A 15,147-nucleotide genomic window follows, 5' to 3' on the forward strand; every position below is an offset into this window, starting at 1 on the left:
ATTGCTAGTTGTTAAGCACATGTATGTTTTGCAGATGTGTTTACTTATACTGGAAGCTTTGTGAGAATTTTTAATTCTAAAATCTGCTCAAATGAAGCCGTGAAGTTACTGCACCTTTTGAAAATATGTTTAAAAAAAACGCCACGGCCCATTTTTTCCTACAATATAAGAATGTTAATTATTCGATTATAAACCCCAGCCATTACTTTTCCTGTATGAATGCATGAAGTCAGCAAAGATCTTAACCTGCTTTGCTACAGCAACTCCCCCATCACAGTGAACATCTCTAAATTGCATACTGTGTTAAACCTTTCCGTATGACTGAACTCTTTTTGGTGGAACCCCTTGGGGGAAGAAGAGAGGGACAGAGGATTTGGCCTGCTGTGGTCTGGACCATCATTCTCATGTCATCCATAGTGGCTACACTTCCTACACACACCGGGGGTAATGGTCCCTATGAAAATAGTATAGAAATGGGGGTCACCAGATGATAGCAATGCTTCAACTACACTCTTCTCGTGGTCATACCTACTGCTCTGATGTGGCTGTGGAAGTTGGGACACAGAGGGATAGAGAGTCGTGGGATTTGCACTGTGCAACAAGATTTCACGTTCATTTTATGGTCAGAACAGGACCAAGAGACAACAAAGAGAAGGTTTTCTATAAGAAAGTGACACTAACAACCTTCTCCATCTGCAGAAGTACAGAGGATGTGCTTCATTGTAGCCTAATAATGGGATTCCAAGTGAGTAAAGGTGTCTGAGAATGTAAATATGGCTTTGACTGATGGTTCCTCTGACTCAGAAAAAAACTTTTGTGGCTTTGACAAGGTATAACTTTTCTTCTAATTACCAGCATGCTGTCCATGGGTTGTTGGTTTGCTTTTTTTTTTGTAATTTATCTTTGGCATCAGAAAAATAATATTATACCACAGAAGGAGCCCCATATATTTCAAATTTCATCACTGGGCAGCCAGGGAGACCAGAACACTCCTTCCTTGCTGGCCTCAGCTGGTACAAAATGAAAGATGACACAGGGTTGCTTGCTTTGCTGCTTTCTTCCGTCACCTATAATTCACTCCTCTAATCTCGCATCTCAGTTAGCTTTGCAGAGAACACTCTCACCCGCTGTAATTTTCAGAGGCATAGACGGTGCTGTGGGGGAGGTGAGGTCCAGCACATATCTCAGGCAAACACTCGGTGTGGAGCAGGGACCAAGAGCGACCATGGTTGGTTGAAAACTCCAAGCTGACGCTGATAACAGTGAAGGAAAGAAAGGAGAAAGACGCTGTGAGCCTAACTGGCATAGGTATGAATGCAGAAGTACCAACACTGAGAAAATCACCAAATCTGTTACTCCTGATAACTGATGCTGAAACATGAAAAAAAATTAAGCAGACTTTAAATACAAAAAAAATCCCGAAAATACAAACATGAAACAAATCGGAGTGTTTAAAACCCAAAAGGATAGCCTATAGACTGAGGATTGTCTAAACACCTAGTCCTTTTTTGGCCACCATCTACCTAGTGTTTTTATGCTGCTGCTGTTAAATGAGCTGATGTTACTCTTATATTCCAGCTAGAAATGGTTTCAGAAATAAAGATGCGAAAACTGGGGTTCATCAGACCTAGACAGCACCATGTGAGCACAGGGCACTTATAACTGCCAGCCGCTAACCATTACACCTTCAGAAGGTGGTCAAAAGACGGCTAGTTATTCGCGTGGCGGCTGGCTCTTCCCTTCTGTTGCAGACCAATATTAACTTCACTGGACTTCTCAGTCAGCTGCCTCCTCCACCCATCATGCCTAAACAGAGACCAGAAAAGCACTATGGAACAGTGAAAACGGCCAGTCCCCACCAAGGACTGCAGAGGGTGGATGGGACTGGGGGAAGGGCACCCTTCAGAGACCCCACCTAGCAGGCAGAGCCCCCGGGAGCCGTGGGAGCCTCTGTGCTGCCCAGCCATAGCAGTCTTTGGAGGCTTCCTCCCACCTCACAGGACCTGGAGTGCTCAGCGGTGAATTTTGTGTCATAGGGACATAACCATATGCAAAACTTCCCGATTTGCCAGGAAAAAGGCTGCTGTTCTCTGGTTTCATTGACGATCAGTAAGCCAAACCATCCATGTGCAGGTGGTGACATTAGAGAACTGGAAACTCTATGAGACCATCCACTGAGTCTCTGACAACGAGCTATTAAATCCATTCTCCCAAAAGTTCATTAACAAGTTCAGTTTTCAAAAAGCTAGTACTACAACTTTTTCCTTCACTGTTTCACTGCATATTTTTAAAAACACTGTTTACAATCTAGGACTGCAGGGAAATCTTTAGATCTTTTACATTCTGAGGACCTTGAAAAAGTAATATAGAAAGTGCTTGATTTATTACAGATTTAGTATTTAACTGAAATACTATTGTAATTTCCTCTATATAATTAGCTTGTAATATTGTGTTTTATTTTAAGTAATGTCAGTGGAACATTATAAAAGTCATAATTCATCACCTCAATACTAAATTAGTGGATTATAACTTTTCCTTTTCATTATAATTTGCTGACAATATTACTTTACTTAAATGCACTATCACTGTGATATTTAAGTGTGTATTAAAACGGTTTATGGAGGTTTTGACTAATTTATTTCAGATTTAACTGCACTGATACCTTGGAGGGTCATATTTACTGCATAGATTCACTGTGAGCTTCTCACATTTGCAGTAGTGAAAGCATTATGCATAACGCTGTAGACCAGGAGACGGGGAAATGCTGCTGTATTTGGGAAATACGAATAGAGATAATGGGGACATAGTGCTTCTTTTGTTATGAAGAAGCTCACTTCTGCTTCAGAAATAGTTTACATGAAGGAAGAATATTAATCTTTCAAAATACATACTAATTCCCATGAGATAACAGACTGAGACAGACTTTATATAACACGTGTTTGCAGGCCAGGAGTGTTTACAGGTAAAGTTTTCACTTTCCATGTAGAAAAATGTTTGCTGCCCCTTGAATTCTGCTGCCCTGCACGGCTGCTAGGATTTTCAGTGCTAATGCAGCTCTTTCCAGTTGGGAGCAGATGCCACAGGACATGGATGTGAAAGCATTGACAGTCTCCTCCTTTAAACTTTTAACTCTGGAAAAATATAAAGTAACTTAATCCTCATAAAATGTCAAGATAAACAGTCTCGCACGTACACAAGGACAAAGGGACAGTGGACAGTTTGGTTTTGGGTCCCCTATTTGAAGAAGGATGTTAAGAAACTGGAGAGGATGACCAAGATGTCTGTGGCCTTGAGCACTGGGCCAGGATGGGCTGGGGAACCAGCTTGCTCAGCCTGGAGAGGAGGGGTGAGCTGTGGCAGCCTATGATGGTGTGGAGGGCACTCTCAAGGGAGGCAGAGCCAAACTCTCCTCAGTACTGGCAGACACAGTAGAAAGGGCAATGGCCATAAAGACATGGCTTCAGAGTTTTGGACTGGACATTAGGAAACACTTTTTCAATGGAGCAGGTCACCCAGAGAGGTAGCACAATGTCCATCCATGGAGGTTTTTAAGTCATGCATAGGCAAAGTCGTGGCTGACTTGACCTACGCTGATAACAACCCCACCTGCAGCAGTAGGTTTCACTAGATGGCCAGTGAAGGTCCCTTCCAACCAACATTTCTAATATTCTACGAAATACGGACCAGAAAATTACTCCCTTCTTTCCCTTTCTCTCCCCCTTAACTCCGTGGAAAAAATAATGTTGAACGCTCCAATGAAGTGAAGCCAGCAAAACAGTTCTGTGGTCAGTGCACAGGCCGCGAGGTCCTCATACTGTTGGTTGTCAAGATGAGGGCCATTTATGACCAGTGTTACAAGAATTAGACATGGTTGTGACATCAGTAATCTCTGGCAGGTCAGTAGGGCAGGTTTCTGCCACTGTCTTTAATACTTTCACCCCTACACAGTATTAACAGGTAAATCTCATATCCATTAGAAACTGGAACAAAAGTCGCTCTGAAATCATGAGCATATTTCAGAATAATGGACTAAGAAAAGCAAGTTTTGACCTGGAAAGCTATTTAATAGACTCCTTATCACACATGGGGTATATAAACCTGGGCCTGTGGAGATTGGGAGAAACATTGGCTTTTGAGAAGCTTATATTTGTCATTATTAATTGGCTTCGTTCCTTCTGAGAAAAAAAAAATCCAAATACTCATATAGATGCTATAAACCAAAATGTGCTAGAAAGCTGATAATCAGAAGAGAAATCTTGTTTGTTGTACCTGTTACCAGGTTGATAAGTTCCACAACCCAAATTGATGGAAAATTGGATCATGTGAGTCACGGTGGAAGGCAGCACTGGGAGGACGTGGAAGTAATCCACAGCCCAGACATTCCTGTTGTGGCCTTGGTGACTCTTTTGCTTCAGGCAAAACTTGGTTGCCGGAGTCTGCAGGTCCGGACTAATGACAACAGAAACCAAAGATGGAACCTTTAAAAGAAATTAAATTAGGCTTAAATAAAACAAATAATATTAAAAAAGGTCACATTTAAAACAGAAAAGCAACTTCAAATCTGCTGAACCAAACGTGTACTTTTCTCTCTCCTTGCTTCATTTCTGGTTTTGCCACCTTTTCCCACAGAAGATCCCAAATAAAAGCTTTTTACATTATGCGCATAGCTGTTAGCACTCTGGATACCAGTACTGCTTACCACCTTAGTGGGATCAGTTTGTTTGGCTGCCAAGACACTGTGAAAAAGACTGTACCTTCTGTGTTCTGAAAAATACTGGTTTATTTTGTCAGTGCTTCCTTGGGAATGGAAGATGCTACTTGTCCTGCAGCCTCTCAGCTCACAGAAGCAAACGCAGGGCGATGGCATGTCTAGTCTGAATACGTGAGAATGGAGTAACAGCATGAGTTCACAGGCGTACGTAGGGAGGATGTTATGTTGTGGAAATAAATGAAAGCGCTGCTTTATAAAGCTCAGCCTTTGTCCTAAAGCAACGTAACTAGACCTTTATTATGTCAAAAGAGGATGTCAGCTTTAAAACTGCTTGTTTTTAAAAAAACTCCACAATGAAGTCAGCGTAATTTCAGATCCTATCTCTCCCCGAGTTCCCCAATTAATTTTTTATTATTTTACAATCACGGTTTCCTTAGTTTTAAAAAAAAGTTCTACCCCATCTTCCACACAAGAGCAGGCGAGGAGGGAAGCCACGCACAATGAAACAATGCAAGTGACTCAACCAAACCCAGGCCAAACCCTACTGTAAACATTTGCTCTCTGAATGTTACAGTCACAGTGAAAATGCACACAGACCTGTGCTTGAAACCAGCTGCACCTTTACCACCAGATTTCCCCCGCACTGTACAAACATGCTGCATTTCAACCTCTAGCGCATCCCCACGTATACTAACTAACTACCTGACTACCTATACTAAACACGTAACTACCTGAAAGGAGGTTGTAGAGAGATGGGAGCTGACCTCTTCTCCCTGGTGACAAGTGATAGGACAAGAGGAAACGGGTTCAAGTTATGTCAGGGCAGGTTTAGATTGGATATTAGGAAGCATTTTTTCACTGAAAGGGTTATTAAACATTGGAACAGGCTGCCCAGAGAGGCGATGGATTCACCATCCCTGGAGGTGTTTAAGAAAAGGGTAGATGAGGTGCTTAGGGACATGATTTAGAAGTGGTGGTGTTTTTATCAGGGTAGGTTAACGGTTGGACTTGATGATCTTAAAGGTCCCTTCCAACCTCACTGATTCTATTCTATGATTCTATATGCATTACGCATCAATTTTTGCCTTTATTTTTTTACAGCAGCAGAGGAAGGACACCTCAGGGCTGGGTGCTGGGTTACTCAGGGTAGATGTGGTCTAAGTGCTTCCTTGCCGTAGACAGGAAGGATCCTGACAGCGGGCTGGAGGTGCTTGTTGTCCCGCCTGAGGGTGGTGGACGTGGTTGGAAGGAGGCTGCAGCAGCGGCAGAGGAGAAGCTGCCTGCGTGCACCGCCAGCACCTGCCTCCTGTGGCTGACTTTATGCCCGCATTGCCGCAGGCCCTCTTGGAGGGCACACAGCTGTATTTAAAATGGAAATAACAAGTGTAAAATGGGACATTTCCTGCACAATGCAGGGGGAAGACATCCAGGCATTTCCCAGTCACTGTCCTCCCAGCCACTGATCTCACCATGACTGACCCGCTCAGGCCATAGCTCCTGACTGTCAAACTGAGGAGCTGTTATCACCAAAGTTTTCGGCTGGCGGCTGAATTTTTTTTTCCCGTTGCCCATTTGCCTGTTATCCTAGCACTAGCCAACGCGGCGGTCCTGCTGTGGGGTGGAGTAATCAGCAGTAACTGCAGAGCTGTGCCGCAAAGGCGCCCTATCATTGTGACATCTGCACGTGATTGATGTGCTTGGGAAGATCATGTTTGACTGCCCCTATGGAATGCAACATACAACATCGTTGTGATGGCTTAAAAATAGATTGATCTGTCAATCCCATTCACCTACTTTGTTTAAAACGGTTTACCTTGTAAGCAGCATAGGTCAGGGTGTCAAGAGGTATGTGTTCCCTCCTGCCTTCAATCTTGGCATAAAGTATGACATCATTTTCATGGGATTCTCCCGAATCACAGGTTCCCCCTGAACAATACACATTTGAGGGAGAAAAAAATTAATTGAAGCCCTTGTTATTGGAAAGTGGAATCGTATCACGCAGCCATAATTACAAAAATAATTACAACCAGATGCTGTGTAACTTAGGATATGAAACAAAAGAACACCAGCCCTAAGGACACAGTGTATAAGAACTATTTGATCAGATACACCATGCCAGAGATCAAGGGCATTGACAATTACGAAAACCTCAAGTAACTCTCTTAATCAGCTTATCAAAACAATTTTAATAGAAAATGCTGTGCCCAAAGCAATACTGCTATCCGTATGCTTTAAATCCTATTTACATAGAAATGCTCTGCTTTTTGAGTTCTCGTCAGTAAACTGTTATTTACTACTCACACTCCATGCAGCCACACACATCGTATGTGAGGACCTCTTAAATACTTCTCAGCTGATAGTTTGGCAGCTGAGAATTTGCTCTTAGTAGGAAATGAGGAAGACTGCCGTGTACTTCTTTTGTTGTGCTGCTTCTTCTACTATTTACACCATATCCTAAAAGGGATGGATAGAGTCTATGGTATCACACAAAATGTGTGTCATTGTTGCCTCATTGGGATGGTGCAACATTTGAAATATCTTTGTATTGACAGAACCCAAAACACTTATTAATCTTCTCCGAGAGAGCAGATGTATTGGCAAATTTGAGCATTAAGCTCCACATTATAGTTACGAGATGGACATCATTACACTAGTTTCTTGTTCTGGAAAAAAAGTTTTTAAAACAAAGTATTTGTAATTGAAACAGGAAACATCAATTCCCCGTACACTATGGGTAGTGCAGGTATTTAAAAAAAAAAAAAAAAGAAAAAACAGGATGAGGAATCTTCTTTGAAAAGCCTGTAAAATAGAAAGGTTGCATATATGAAATACTTTCTCTGCTAATTTCACTACAGATGTCCAGTTCTTGGAATGGAATAGGCAAAGCAGTCCAGAAAGTGAGATAAGATGCGCATCTTTGATGTGTATCATACTGCAGGAAGGAACATCCCCGTGTTTAAGCTATTATTTATTTATTTTAACAGTATGTACAGAATACATTTTTTCAAGTGATACACCACTACCCTCTGCGCCTGCATGTGCTAACAACTTCTCCCCTAAGTTCATAAGGTTGAGCAAATTTCTTTCCTGTTTCTCTTGCAGGTGTTGTAATGCTTGGAAGAACTGGGAAAAAGCATCCTCTTTTTCCTGTGCTTTATTGGTAATCCATGTAACACAGAGGAGATGTGCGACAATTTAGGACAACAACATGAGGTCTTCCACTCATTAAATAAAGGGTGTTTTTTCTTGTTGATTCAGAAGGTTGCTTATGGAGGTCACAAGTTTAGTCTCTGCTTCCTCCTTTATTATTCTATTATTCTCTACTTTTAAGCAAAACCCCTCACCTCCTCTAAACCTGGTGTTGAGAGAATAACCTCATGCAATTTCCTTTATGTGCAAAATAAAAGTTCTGGGAAAACACTGTGCGATACTGAATGACAACCGCTATGTTCACAGGGATTTTGGTCTGTTGCAACACTGAACTAATGCAGTTGTACTGACAACAACAGCGGGGCGGGAAAGTGGCAGGAGGGGTTTGTTCTTGGCTGCTTTCTTAGCCCTGGTAAATCCCTGAGGTTGCACTGTGTCCCAGCAGGGAAGGTCTGCAGATGATGCTAACACCACATCAGTGCTTTGCACTAAGGTTGCCGCATGTAGGCTATACCTCCTCCAAGACTTTATCACACTATAACACACTCTGTGAATCTCACCCTGGGACAATACATTAGCAGAGGAAAACATTTATGAATATAGTAAGAGCTTTTGCATAGAAACTATTCTGTGGGTTCAGCCAGGTAAGGCCATCCCACATCTGTGCTACTCCTATCTCATCCTCAGGTGCAACTCGGTTCACGCTGGTGGATTAACACGAGGGTCCATGTGGATATGACTGCGGGACGATATGACAGGTACCTGTAAAATCCTCTGCGGTGGGGTGAGGATGACAAAAATATGACCATCTCTTCTAATATAAGAAGTACGGGTCATCGAATGAAATTAGAAGGTACATGAGAAGATACTTCTTCACATGAAGAATTGTTGAACTATGGAGTGGCTACAGGGTCTTGTTGGCACAACAGGCAGGTTTGGTTGATAAAAACCAGTACCAAGGATCACTTTAGACACTGTAGAGGGACGTGCTTGACCTACTCGCTACTCCAGCAAATCCTGGGTTATATCTGATAGTCTTGTGTTGGTATCTCAGATATGCTTGGACACCTCAAGTGGCAACAACAACCTGTCCTTGTGTAATGAATCTTGCCTGAGGACTGAAGAAGAGTGAACCCACACCTATATGGGGACCAGGTGCTTAAGCTTCCTTTATCTCAAGGGAGATCCAACCCATGCAGTCAGTGGAATCCAGGGAGCTGCTCAGCTGCTCCAGCACAGGTATCTCACAGTGAACTGAATGGTTTTTTCCAGCAACGGTACTGACCACATCTCCTCTAACTATAAAGGAAGTTGAGACACAGACCTTACATGGACACACCTTCATGTAACTTTTATATTAAACTGTTTTAACTCTTTTAACCTGGAGCTAAACGTTTGTATCAGCCAAAAAAAAAAAAAAAAAAAAAAAAAGCTGCATAAATCCATGGCAGAAACGCCCACCAATGGCTACAAAGTCCAGAGCGCCTGGTCTGGTTCAGAAAAATTTTCATCTGCAAGTCAGTGCCATCTGGAAGAATATTTTGGGGAGGCCTATTTTTGTGCCTACTGTGTTTGTACACCTGTGTGGGCATCCAGGAAGGTGGACTCTTGGTCTGACCAAGAGTGGTCAGTCTTACATCCTCATGGGTATCACAGTCACGAAACAGAGCTATCCTCTTCTGAGGAGCACTTAAAATAGTTCTATGCGCACTGCGCCATTTAAATCTCACATGCTCCACATGCTGTATTACATAAGGAATATATACTCACCCATACTGAAATAAAATCTTAAGTTCCCATATCCTGTAGTGTCCATGTATGGAGTGCATATTTTCCTTTCTCCGTCTCTGAGAAATACCATAGCTGAGCCAGATTCCAGTGTCCCACATTCGGTACCAATGACGGCTCCAAATATGTCCCACCTGGAGAGGTCAACAGCGGGCAGAGAATGTGCAGAGGCGCATTACTGATAAATTCGTACAAAACGTGTTCCAGGAGTTCACCTGTACATGCAAAAGTAGCTGCTGCTACTCTTACACTGCAATGAAATGCAGTGTTTCAAATATGACTCCTGCAACATTACTGACATATTCAATACTAGTTTTTAAACTCAGTTGACTCAAATAAAGCAGAGTAAATGTGAATATTTTAAATAAATTGGCAGAAAAGCCTGAATTACTAAAAAAATGAGGCTTGTAATGAATGCTATTACCAAATATTAAGTGTTGTGTTGTTCTACCATCTTCATTATTTTTCTGGCATAACAATGTTTACAATATAATTGCATTCTGTTTCGTTTCATATAATCGAACATTTACAGATCAATGAAACTTGAAAAGCCGCATGTCCACCATATCTGTTATACAGTCATTAAATATGTAGATATTAGCTGAAAATGCTCTGTTTTCATCTTTTTGAGCATTTAGGGTAAGAGTTTTTAACTAACACACGAACAGAATACGAATAAAGACTGCTGTGTTTTTAATATGTGATGATACAATCTCAGTTTTTCTGTGCAACATTTTCTCTTATTTTTATTCAGTGATAATTAAAAGAGCTGTTGCAGAATTTTCAATTAAATATTTTTTATTGAAAATATGTTTTCATCATGAAAGTGTTGGTTTCTTCAAAACTTGATTAAAATATTTTGAAAGATTAGAAACTATTGAAAACTCGTACATTATTTTGGTCTGATACATTATTATTCTTGTTGAAGCCTTAATTAATTCATAACAAAGTATTTTAAAAATATAAGGCTGACAAAGCAATGGATTTATTTAGAACCCTGATAACACAATTGCTGAACTAGCCAGCATGATTCAGGATGAATGAGGAAACATTGAAGTTCGGAAGCCTTTGTGGGAAGGCAGAGCCTTTCCCTCTCTATTTCCAGCAGAAACAATCTCTAGCAGCGATGTGCCATACAGCAGTTTCACAAACTGTCATTTCAAGAACTTCACAGTCTATTTACCAGTTTAACCATTCCAACTGTTTCAAAATGTATTTCTAGGATCTCCTTAAAAGCTTCCCTATTGACCTAAGCTGTGACAGACCAGCAATGTGCCTGTTTGGAAATCCCGCTTTAAAACTGTCAGTCATTTACACAGGAACTAGTGACCTTAACATCACTAAAAAACTTTTCTGATATAAATATAAATATGTTAATGGCAGCATAATTTAACCTAGCCCTAAATCTGAGGGAAGTATTTCAGTCGTGTAGACTTTTTAAAGGTAACGTGCAATATAATCAAAAAACAATTTTGAAAATGGGTCTCTCGGGCTGAAGGCAAGTACCGAATTAAACAGTTGTGCCTACTTTAACTTACACGGCAAAATCTCCCAATGCTCCATTGACCTTTTGTATGCTCTATTTAGCTCAATTAAAACACTCTCTGTAGTGACCCACAAAACAACTCGGGGTCATGAATGATGCAGATCATGGATGTTTCCAGGGATCCCCTCCTTTTAGGCAGCATTAGAAAAGAAAACCAGAAAGTTCTACAACGTTAAAAAACTGGCACTTTCCTAAAAATACATCAAAACACTGTCTGTAAGGATAAATGCAGAAAGAACCTGGGTGATGGCATGCGAGAGATGCAGACATTCTTGATTAAACCCTCTCCCTTACGAGGGATGCTTTTGCCTTGCTGTGAGAGCTGACAGGCTCCAACCGACGTTACAAAGGGGAGCGGGAGAACTTCCCACCAGCTCTGCCTCAGGTATAAAGTGTTTCCGTGACTATTTAAATACAGCAAAACAATTTTTCAAGTATGGTTCAAATAGCATTCAAAAGTATTTCTCTAAGAAGGGATTGAGGAAGCTCATCTATTTGCAGTTGTGTACAATTCCCAAAGCGAAGCCCCACAGAAATGTTGCAAAGAAGGGACAGTGGTGGTGACAATTTTATACGATGGGGATGTCCATAATATCACCCGAGTTCAGTGTGTATTCGTGGCTGTGTGCAATTTAAACCTCCATTCTTATAGCAACGATTGAAAGAAGGAAGTGTCTAATATCGAATAAAATTTGAAAAGCAAAAAAATTCAAAAGAAAATAAAAAAAGGGAAATGTTGTGAGGCCTTGGGCTGGCTGCTTAGTGCCTCAGAAAACAAAGTTGCCCCTGCTAGGGCAGGCTGCCACACCACCGAGATTTTACGTGCAGGGGGCAGATCAGGACCTGGCCGCTGGGACTGGGCGCAGGACGAGAGTGCAGAATTGCATCCGCCGGCTGTGCCCTGCTTCGCTCCGGGCTGGCAGCGGGGGCACCTGCGGACTGGAGCTAGACCCTGTGTGACACTGAAAATATCCCTAATTCAGAAGAAATTCTGCATTTGCTAACCAGGGTTAGCAAATAAAATAAAAAAAAATAAAACCAGCGTTTTATTTTCATATTTCTACTCACTGCAGCATTTACTACTGTAATTAATTTTTAAAAGTTTGCTCATTCTCTAAGAAGGAGGTGTCCTGATTAGAACAGCTGACGATGAAGGATCTGGCTCAACTTAGCTCAACTAAACACCTGGTCCAGCAGAGACTGGATCTACAGACAGGGCAGATGTCCCCAGGTAACACTCCCGTCCTGTTTTTCAAGATGCAAAAGAGAATGAGAGAACGTCTCAAACGTATCCCACGTGGTCACCTAACACACAACACACATACTCATTTTCTTTCCTTTGTCTGAAACAGCACGCGCTATGCCATGGGTTGATTATTCGAACTGAGACAGAGTTCACAGTGAATATTTTTTCAGTAAGCCCCAAATAAACCACGCGTCCCCAGGACACATTAGCATGTATTTCTTAAAAGGTGCTCTTTACCTTCAGCACAGCGTAGGCAGCATTTGAATCAGCTGCTAATGACCTGAAGCACTTTGTAGGTTAAAATCAACGTTCAGCAGAGACCCATAAATTAACAGCGTGTGTTTCTCATTGCTCTGGGGTTACAGCACCTAATGAAACTCTTCTTTTTTAAAATAAAAAAGAATCAAGACCGCATTGTTGGTTATTTTCTTTTTGTCAAAATTTATACGCTTTATACGCTGAGGTATACAAAATGATATGTCTTTACCAGGACATTTTTTTTTTGAAGCTCGCCCATATTTTGCTAAGAGTGGTAATTTTGCTGTCCTAGATGGTTTCTTTACTTTCTGTGCCTTTGCAGCAGTCCCTGCTGGATCTGCCTTTAGAGGTACTCTTTGAATCCCTATATTTATTAAAGTAAAAATAATAAATTATCAGCCAAATCCTCAGCTCTGGCCATGCTCTTGGTGCTGGAAGGTGAGAGCAGGCTGCCGGTTCAGCTGTCCTGCCTCCGCCTCCTCCTCCTCCTCCGGCACCGGCAGGCTTCTGCACAAGCAGGAGCTCTCTCGTGGCGAAGGGCGGCTCACAGCAGGGATCCAGAGCGGGATGAATTTCTCAAGGAATTTGATTTCATAGGGATATGAGTTTGTTAAAAACACTCGGGTGTGACAGAATGAAAAAACAGATCAGCATCGTGTGTTTCTTCAGAATGACTACAAGCCCAACTTCTTTCATTAAAAACTTTGGTGACAGAATGGTCTGGAGGCAGACCGCTCCTCCCAGGCTTTCCGGACTTGCCCCTTCCTAAACTCCCCAGTCACCTGCTATTTACTGTATGACTACTCATTCTCATCTTATGGCCCTGCAGAGGTGAGGGGCACTCACCCTTTAGGCTGGCTCTCAAACTCTTCTGCCCACTGCTCCTGGGCGTCCTCCGTGGAAAGGTCCACGTCCCGGGTTGTGGCAAAATTGAACTCGCTGCCTTCTGTCCCGTGGAAGTAGATGGAGTTTCCGTCCGACTGGCAGCTGTGCTGTGGACAAAAGGAGGTGACGTTACATGGGGTTTGCAAGGGCAGCTGTCCTGCTCACGTCCCACCAGAGCTCAGAGCGAGCTGTACGTTATCTAATGACTCACCAACGCCTGAAACAAAATAAAAATCAAAAACAGACAGTTCAGTTATCTTTTATCTTTTTTGGCCCACTCCCAATGATGAGCGAGTCCTGATCTCATACCTGCTTCCCTACAAATGCACTTCAGACCATTACAAACCTGTGTTTGCATAGAAATCTGCCATACCTCTGGGTGTTCTTTATTTCTATTTTAAAGCATTGCCGTTATGGCTGGCGCTCACACAACTGCGTGTACAAATAACTTTAGTAGTATACCAAATATTGCTACGGATACTTTGTCAGCATATGAGCTTCATGCTGTGAAACACATGTGCGATCTCCACGCCTGAGTTTTGTCCAGCAGAGATTTTTGCATGTAAAATTGCTATGCATTGCCACACAGTAAACTTTGGATCTGAGTGTACGAATGAAAAAGCTATATTTGACATATTTAATTCAAATAACATAACAAATAGCTTCATAGGCAACTAGATCTCGTGATACCGCCAGTCTCAGGGAGTCTCTGAGGCTGCCCCCAAACCCAACGTGTCTGCTTTTCCATTTCATTTCTGTATGTACCACCTCAGCAGCATCAAATGAAGCCACAGGTCTGCCCCAACGTGCTCTGACTACTAAGAGTCTCCAGGAGTATCGGCCTGGAAGAAGCTGTTTGTGAGGAGCACATGGGGGTTACAGTACAGATTTTCTTTCTCCCATCCTGCTTTCACCTTCTTATGTGTCTGATAAAATGGTAAAAGTCTGCAAAATCTGTGTGGCTGAAACAGATACTGGAAGCTTCTAAAGAAGATTTACCTGGCCTTAGTGCAAACTGAGAACGTGGCATTTTATTGAACTGTTCATATTACAGCAAATACTAATAAAAGTAATAATTAGCTCAGACACTGGGGGGGGGGGGGAGGTGTGGAATCTCAGTTGCATTAAAAGCAAAAGCTGAAGTAAGAAATGATTAATGAGAGTAAATTCTGCATTCTTACCACTGTTCAACATCTGAAAAAGAAATACAATAATGCCAAATTGCATTGACCTTTTCAGCATCGTCTGTGCAATGCCCTCTTGTCTCTGAGCCCCTTCAAAACGTGCCAAGGGAGAGTACGACCATCACCTCTTCTGCCTTTAAAAAGGTCATGGTAGTGTCATGTAAGTGAATAACTAAATTTTTAAGAAATAGAAAGATGTGGCAAGAAATGAAAACTTCCCAGTACATCTTTGTCTATGGTATTTTATGAGCAAAGTGCAAAATAACACATTTTGTCACATTCTATAACTCTTCTTTCATTTATCAATGCAAAAAAAGACATGACTGAAATTCTTTTGCTGATGATTTTCAAGTATTGTTGCCTATAACTTAGCAATTAA

General features: G+C 41.8%; 1 protein-coding gene across 1 annotated transcript in view; it reads right to left on the reverse strand.

Annotated features, from left to right (window-relative positions):
• The window catches only part of RELN (reelin), a gene marked incomplete at its 5' end in the record, with an annotated part of 296,306 nt that overhangs the window by 105,174 nt on the left and 175,985 nt on the right, over positions 1-15,147 (reverse strand). Inside the window, 5 exons of the mRNA XM_082479306.1 lie at positions 1,125-1,253; positions 4,270-4,478; positions 6,525-6,637; positions 9,632-9,783; positions 13,546-13,691. Of these exons, the coding sequence (XP_082335432.1) occupies positions 1,125-1,253; positions 4,270-4,478; positions 6,525-6,637; positions 9,632-9,783; positions 13,546-13,691 (749 nt within the window). The remainder of the gene's footprint in view (positions 1-1,124; positions 1,254-4,269; positions 4,479-6,524; positions 6,638-9,631; positions 9,784-13,545; positions 13,692-15,147) is intronic.

Source organism: Vanellus vanellus (assembly GCF_965231255.1).
Source record: "Vanellus vanellus genome assembly, chromosome: 1".
Taxonomy (NCBI): Eukaryota; Metazoa; Chordata; class Aves; order Charadriiformes; family Charadriidae; genus Vanellus; species Vanellus vanellus.